Genomic DNA, 8,257 nt, shown 5'->3' with positions numbered 1-8,257 from the left:
AAGCGTCTGCGCACCACGTGACTCCCCACAGGCAAAGATCGTCAATGAAAACAAAGTGGAGATGTACCACTCTGATCACAACGCTGAAACAAACGCATTTTTCTTGCAAATACTAATGCTGTAACTACAAATTCAATTAAACACATCATATCTATTTTAGTTCTTGATATTTTAAACTGTGCTAATTTTATAAAAGCAGTTAATTTATGAAGACGTTAGTGAGAAACTTCCCAATACACGATCGTCACCTCACGACGTCTTGACGTGTCATCGGGCGCAGTGAGGGAAGTTTTCTTTTTCCAAAATGTTGTAGATAAAATTCATTAACTGCGAACAATGTCCACTCTTTGTGCGAGCCAAAATGCAATGGAAAACACATGGCACTGGTTTCATCTTTAGCGTTGTGTTTATCGCATCATATTTCACAAATAAGGTGAGTTTTTGGCCCAGATCCATCCTCATGTTTGTGTTTAACTTTTTATCTGCACCAACAGCTTTAGAAGGTCAAAGGTCAACGGCTCCTGTCTCCACATCATTCTCTGTACATTGTGTAACCTTTCAAACAAACCAGAAAAATCACAATTTAACACTCCTTTATGCATTGCTAACCTGAGGCCATGTCATGTCTAAGCCTAACCCTGAAGTCTGATTTTTAATAGTAAAATGTATTTATTTAACTATGTGGTCTGTAAACTTCATCAAACTGATTCACAACAGTTAGTAAATAGCATAAATATTAATGTAACTTTGATTGACAGTAAAGCAGGAACGAATGAGGCTGGAAAAATGTGTAAAACAACATTAAACATGGATTTTATAAGTAGGAAATGTGCTTTGAATATATAAAAAGTACTGTTGCTTTAAGATGGCATTTTTAAAGGAGGCTGGAGGTATCCCGTGACAATTCAGACGTGGACAGACTGCAAAGGCTTTCAACTTCGAATTACGATTACTTTTTAATGACCCAACGCTTTTGTTTTTGTTTTTTAGTTTGTTCTGTCTGTATTAAAATTCACCTACCCCACTCTTTTCCAAGGGTAAGTTCAATATTCACTATTTTAAGTGTAATTAAAGTGTCCGCATTACTGTTTTTTTATGCTCTAATGTTGTTTTTTTGTTTCATTCACACGTTTAATACACAAACCGTCAACAGAAAACACTCTTTATTATTAGTCTGTAACATTTCCAAAGCTCAAAATGCGACGTTCCACCTTGTGATGTCATCATGTGGTGATACAGGAAGTGCTCCACTGTGTTTTTAAACTCCACACCTTCATTTATAGAATCATTTGGATCATTTCAGCTCTGGAATTGCCACTTATCTCGACTAAACTAAAGGTAAAAGTCTCTGTTCACTTGAAAACTACCACTTGATGACATCACAAGGTGGAACATCGCATTTTGAGCTTTGGAAATGTTACAGACTAATAATAAAGTGCGACTCAAACACGTGTGAATGAAACAAAACACAACTCCAGGTCTGTTTTGGATGAGGTAACACTATTCTAACATGTCTTAAACCTCACACAAGTCCGTTTTGCGTGATGTAAAAGCGTTTAAAGCGTGCGTGTTTATCAGATGGCAGACTCTCATCGGCGCCGTGCTGCTGCTGCTCTGCGTGAAGCTCGGCTGGTTGGAAATGAGCCACATAAACAGGTGACACCTCGGCCCGCTCATTCACAAACGCCGCGTCACAAAACGTCTGCCAAATGTAAGAATCTTCTCGTGTTTCAGATCGGCCGCGCTCTCCTGGCTTCCCGGATCACTCCTGTTTGTCGGGAACATCTACTCCGGCTCCAGAGCTCTGTCCCGAATGGTAAGAGCCTGGAACGTTAAACCTGGAACATGAAAAGCAATGGATTTTCACACTTGTTTTATGTGTTTATGTTTGTGCAGGACATCCCCCTCTTCTTCACGTTCCAGAATTCGTCCCACGTTGTGAGTTACATCATTGCGAGGGTCGTTCACAGACAGGTACGAAAATAAGATGTTTTATAATGAAGAAATAAAGGGTTTGAGGAAGTAATAGCAATGTTTTATTATGAATGATGTAAATAAATGTGTTTAAGTTTTAGTTTTAGCGTTTAGAGCTCGGGTAAAGTCTCTTCGAGTCAGATTTAGAGTTTAAAAGGATCACAAATGGCTTAAAAGCAGCGCTGGAAGAAGTACTTAACTGAGATACTTAAGCAAAAGTACAAATACTGGAGCAAAGAAATACTAAAGTAAAAGGATCAGATGAAAAGTACGTGTTTAAAAATGTTCTTAAAGAGTAAAAAGTAAAAGTATTTCTCACAGATTTTGAGTCTTATAAAGCTTCAAATGTGGTGACTTTGATAAAGATTTGAGCTGAATTTTGTTTTTTTCTGTTTTTATTTGTATATTTTTGTTTTGTTCAAATTCTGAACATGTTAAAAATAAACCCTCAGTCTTTTCAGCAGGTCTCACATAATAAGAAAAATAATTTTACCAGTTCAAAAATGTAATGGAGTAGAAAGTACAGATACTGCTCTCAATGTACTGAAGTAAAAGTAAAAAGTACACACTGTAAAATGTACAAAGTAAAGTACATCCGCGTTAAAATCTACTTAAGTATAATTTTTAGGTATCAGTACTTTACTTTTACTTTGTTACTTTCCACCACGGCTTAAAAGACACATTTGTCATGATAAGTTTACACCTATAATTTAAAAAGACAATTATAAAGTGTGTCCATGTTATTAACTGCATCGACTTCATGCTTTTCTAATTATACTTATGTAATATTTCTTTATCCACAGAGGGTCCAGTGGTTGAAATTCATCAGGTTGGTTTATCAGAAGCTTTAAGATCCAGGTCCCAAAGTTCAAGTTGAGATAAAATGTGTTCTTTTTTCTCTTGTAGTGTTTGTCTCATGTTGCTGTCGGCCGTGAACCTCCCCCCCAACGACCCTGGGGTAAATAAAACTACAACTGTCTCCATAATCACTACATCAACTCGTCGTTTAGTTTATACATTTTTTGGGGTCAATATTTCTAATTGGTAATTGTTTTTTGTTCGACTGGGACATATTTGGTTATTTTCTTTGTCAGAATGATCAGATTTAAGTCATAAAAGGTAAAGCTCTCGATTTACTGGTCAATCTGCGTTTCTACCCTCACCTATGGTCCTGGTTTTGTCCTGGTTTTGTCCTGGTTTGGTCCTGGTTTAGTCCTGGTTTAGTCCTGGTTTAGTCCTGGTTTAGTCCTGGTTTAGTCCTGGTTTAGTCCTGGTTTAGTCCCGGTTTAGTCCCGGTTTAGTCCCCTGTTCCTCCCTCACCTCTAGTCATGAGGTTTGGTTAATAACTGAAAAGACAAGATGGCGGACACAATGGAGGGACTATGTCTCTCTGTCCTGGGGACACCTTGGGGTCCCACCGGAGGAGCTGGAGGAGGTGTCTGGGGTGAGGGAAGTCGGGGTGTTTCTGCTTAGACTGACCCGGCCCCGGATAAGAGGAAGAAGATAGATGGAGGTTGAATAAATAACTTTTCTGACTCATTCCAGCCTCAAAATAACGACTAAAGTGTTTCCTTCTCCTTTTTATTTCTTGCAGCTCATAATTTTTAAAAATATTGTAGATTTATTATAGTTTTTATGGTTTAAATCTGCTCTTAGATTTTTGTGTCAGCAGCAGAAATGAGTTTAAATATCACCGTTTATCGTCTGTATTTACTTCAGCGATGTACATGGATCTTTAAAACATGTTGTGACGACAGACTCCACACTGATGTTTTACACCGTCCTGTTTGTTTAGTTTGACCTGAGAGCTTATCAATGGGCCGTGGCTCACCTCGTCTGTGTGGGTAAGACGATTGAACATTTTACAAACTTATAGTAAATACAGTTAAATAAATGAAAAATGCTGTTTTCAGGTTCATATAGAGTTTTCAAAGTGAACCACAAATCCCCTGGTTTGAGGTAAGAACACGCTCGTGCTCTCAGTGGAGTTGCCAGTTTGGAGGCTGATCTTTTATGCGTTTTTGTGCTGGAAAAACATGAAATAATAATAATAAACCGTTGTATCTTTGTGTAATTGCAGTGATATCGAGCAGCAGTGTATTAACTACGTCTTCAGGTAAATCGTTTAACTCTGTAGTTTTTAAAATATTTCAAAATTAATGCTACAAACTTGGTCTTTTTCCGTTTTCTTTTCAAACAGTGTGCTTCTGTTGGCCGTGGCAGCTCACCCCACAGGTAGAGGACGTGCTGTTTGTTTTTACATTATCCTGAGACGATTAAACTCTGATTGTGTGGTCGGTGTCGTGGTCAAATTAATGGCCCCGCCCCTCCTCAGGTGACCTCATGGCCGCTCTTCAGTTCCCCTCACTCCAGTCGCACAAATTTCACTGTGGATGCTGCATCAGGTAAACGAAAAAATGACTAAATGATTTGAGTTATGACGAGTTGAAACCAGTGCGTTTTTGTGAGTTTTTCCTTAACGAACCCCAACTTCTAACTCAGAGAAGATAAATAACAGTACAGTTGCACTTCAGCGGCACCTTTTCCTTCTCTTCTTCTGGTTCTTCGCTCAGTTCTGACTCTGGATGTGAGTGAACTCCATAAACATCTCCTCCACATTGATGTTTTCTTTGGCGCCGTTCTCAAATCCACGCACGACGACAGATTCGCCAAACCTCAGCGCGTCCTGTGTTTCCACTTTGTTCCTGAAGGGGTCACCGTTCTCGTTTCCCACCAGATTCTTCCCGTGTTTCCTAAAAATGAGCTCAGTACTCAAAAAGATGCGTGGAAATCCTCTATATTTTTATTTTATATTGGTTTAACACGGTCTACAGACTGTTTCTCCTCAAATATTCAACACTACTCCACATTCCCTCCCCTTTAATAGGCACAGGTGTGAGTCAGAACATGTAAACAGTGACACCTAGAGGCCGGAGGTCGATTCTGGACGCTATAATACTGGCATCAGATATCGACTTTTAAATATCGGTTCAGTCGATTTCATGGGCTGGCATAAAAATCGATTTAAAAAGACTATTTACTCGTCATAGTCAGCTCTGAAAGTCTCATAATGTTAGAATTTATATTTATACAAAGTTGTTCTTCCCTCACCTATGGTCCCGGTCTGGTCCCGGTCTGGTCCTGGTCTGGTCCTGGTCTGGTCCTGGTCTGGTCCTGGTCTGGTCCTGGTCTGGTCCCAGTCCAGTCCAGTCCAGTCCTGGTTTGGTCCAGTAATAATCATAATATTGAATTTTTAGTTGTACAAAGTTGTTCAGTGATTAATAGCAGCTACATATCACATTTTCATTACTTGTGTATAAAATTCGTGTTTTAAAAGGAAATAAATTGAAGGTTGTTGAGGTTTTTTATTCTGCCTCTTCTCCTTTAATGGTAATTTTATGATGACAAAAGAAACATGGACTGATGGACTTTTATAAAAAAAAAGTAAAGTGACAGGAAAGTTTTTTGTAAAGTAATGGGAAAGTTCTTAAACTGAGCAAGACAGTGTTTAAAGAGTGAGAGAGTTTTTAAAGGGGCAAACGAGCGGGTGAGAGCTGCAGATTGGGTGATTATTTATGTTTTGATTTGTGTGACTTTAATGTCTTTCTTATTCTGTAAAACACTTTGAATTACCTTGTGTACGAATTGTGCTGTACAAATAAACTTGCCTTGCCTTGTTTCAGAAGTCGGGGTCGGTTAAGGAAATACTTTTTCTAACTTAATTTAAATAAGATAAACACTAGACTTGCACTGATGCGATACAAGTATCAGATATTGGCGCCGATACTGAAAATTTGCTGGATCAGATATCAACTTCCAAATATCGGTTCAGTCGATATCATGGTTTGGCGTAAAAATCGATTTAAAAAGACTATTTACTCATCATAGTCGGCCCAGAAAGTCTCATAATGTTTGAATTTTTATTTATACAAAGTTGTTCTGTTGTTAGTTGAGATAAAAACAGCTACACATTTCAATCACTTCTATATAAAATTTGAGTTTAAAGTAAATAAATAAATCGCATCTAGTCCGGAGATACTTAAAGCTAAAAACACAATACTTCGTTCTCTTCCAGTGCCTTGTTGGGATTCCTGCTGCTGTTGGTCTCAGTCAAAATTAAAAGTGGACTTTCGACAGAACATCTCAAAGTCTGGATGTTCGTCGCTAAGGTAACGCTCAAACTGATCTGTAAACACACACGCAGGTAATTATCGATTTATCTGCATTGACTTTTTGTGTTTGTAGGTCACGGCCATGTCCCTGTCTCCGTTCATCTTTTACACCGACATAAACGCTCCGTCCTTGGCTTGGTACGTTCTAGAATATTATAACGCTTTATATCTGGATCACTATTTCGATAACAGAGACAGACCGATATATGGGGACGATATTTGCACTATTTTGCGTATGGGTAATCGGCGTTAAGTCTCCCGTCTGGGTCGATATTTGAGGTGGACTCACCAGTTGCTACATAAAGCTTTATTTTAACCCTCTGATGCGTGAATTATGAAGTGTTTTTATTCTTCTCAGGACATGAAACAACATTGTGAACTGCCTGTAAATATGAATTAACTTGTGTTCTATTGTAAATATACAGACATATGTTTCTTTTTATGCTTTGAAAAACATTTTAACAATTTTTGGGAAATTTCAACACTGTATAGATGCAACGTTTAGGCCTGAATAAGAAAACCAGAGGAAATTTACTTGCAGTTACACCGACTGACCACTGAATTGACCTGAATGGAGTGTGGCAGCAGAGAGCACTCCAGAGGCTGATGTGCAGCTCCACCATTTAAAACAATGCACTAAAGAAAAAGTTATGTTTTAGTAGCTGTCCACTGCAGTGACCGCTGTGCACCAGAGGGTTAATATTTTAGTGCGATTGTGGCGTTTAAAGTGAGATTCCACAGCTCCATTTTGGGTTGGCAGCACAGACACAGGACAGTTTTTACACAAAAAGTGAATTGGAGCCAGAGTCGATGGAGCAGGAAGTGCGCCATGATCACTTTCTGTTTGTAACTTGGCGGCTAGCAAGTTAGCCATGTTCAGTTATATTTACCGTATTTTCTGGAGTATAAGTCGCACCAGCCAAAAATGCATAATAATTTAGAAAAAAAACATACTTCACCCTGGACGGGATTATTTTTATCTTTATTATTTAACTTTTTACTTTTACTATTATTATTATTACTTCATTGTATTGTTTTTATGTTTATTTTGTATTTAATTTGTGACTATTATTATTATTACTATTTATTTTATTAACTAATTTATCTTTTTTTTTTTTTTGTCTATATGCCCATCAGGGTGGGGGGTGGGAAAAAAAGGTAATCAGATTCTAACCTGTATATTTGCACCTGAGACTGATACTTTAATCAAAATTTGATCACAAAAAAAAAAGAAAAAAAAAACATTTCACGTATAAATCGCATCTGAGTATAAGTCGCACTCTCGGCTAAACTATGAAAAAAGTGATTTATAGTCCGGGAAATATGGTACAATCTAAAAACACGGCTGTGGATGTCGAAAAATAACTTTTATTCAGATTCCAGTAAAAAGCATAGACAGTATTTATCTTATTATTCATTTCAAATCATATAATTAAGGGGAAAATAATCGAAATCAGCCCTAAAACATCAGCAGTTCGTCTGGATTCTAAATAATCGTCATCAGCACCAGCCAAAAACCCCATATCGGCCAATGTCTCTTTAAAATCAGACTAAACTCTAACATAAATACTTTGTCGTTTACAGTGTGATTACCAGTCACTGTGGAGAGGCGCTGCTGCTTTATTCAGAAAGAGATTCCAAATAATGAAACTGAAAACACTCCAGTCCAGCCTTTTGTCTTAAAGAGATTTTTCAAAACTAATTATTTTCTTACCCTGTATTTTTTAACGTATTTACTAAAAATAAAGCTATATTTACAAATGTGTCTGATCAGTTCATGTTTATAGTTTAGATCACACGTGTCAAACTCAAGGCCCAGGGGCAAAATGTGGCCCGTTACGTCATTTTATGTGGCCGCGACAAGGTGAATTAAAATGCAAGACTGTCTTAAAATGTCAGTTTATCAGGAGATACGCAGTTACAGACATTTTTTTTTACATCTTTTCAAATTTGAGGGCCTCGATGAAATTGAGTTTGACGCCCCCGGTTTAGATACAGGTCTGAGGATGGAGTTATAAACAGGAGATAAATCGTCTTAAGTCCAGTTTTCACATCAGTTATTATTACACAATAATTATTTTTATTTACATCATGTCATTTTCACAATTTAC

The 8,257-nt window shown here is 37.6% G+C and overlaps 1 protein-coding gene across 1 annotated transcript; it reads left to right on the top strand.

Moving 5' to 3' along the window:
- Window positions 1–251: 251 nt before the first annotated feature.
- Window positions 252–7,904, top strand: LOC117388305 (transmembrane protein 241). Its single transcript, XM_033985818.2, has 15 exons — window positions 252–433; window positions 991–1,037; window positions 1,579–1,656; window positions 1,735–1,816; window positions 1,897–1,974; window positions 2,778–2,803; window positions 2,881–2,932; window positions 3,770–3,818; window positions 3,888–3,933; window positions 4,055–4,090; window positions 4,175–4,209; window positions 4,310–4,379; window positions 6,050–6,143; window positions 6,220–6,284; window positions 7,731–7,904. Exons 1-15 carry the CDS (start codon window positions 362–364, stop codon window positions 7,789–7,791), a joined length of 891 nt encoding a protein of 296 aa, XP_033841709.1. The 5' UTR covers window positions 252–361; the 3' UTR covers window positions 7,792–7,904.
- Window positions 7,905–8,257: the final 353 nt, after the last annotated feature.

Source organism: Periophthalmus magnuspinnatus, chromosome 20 (assembly GCF_009829125.3).
Source record: "Periophthalmus magnuspinnatus isolate fPerMag1 chromosome 20, fPerMag1.2.pri, whole genome shotgun sequence".
Classification (NCBI taxonomy): Eukaryota; Metazoa; Chordata; class Actinopteri; order Gobiiformes; family Gobiidae; genus Periophthalmus; species Periophthalmus magnuspinnatus.
The sequence above is the reverse complement of the archived record's forward strand: the minus strand, read 5'-3'. Positions and strand labels throughout refer to the sequence as shown.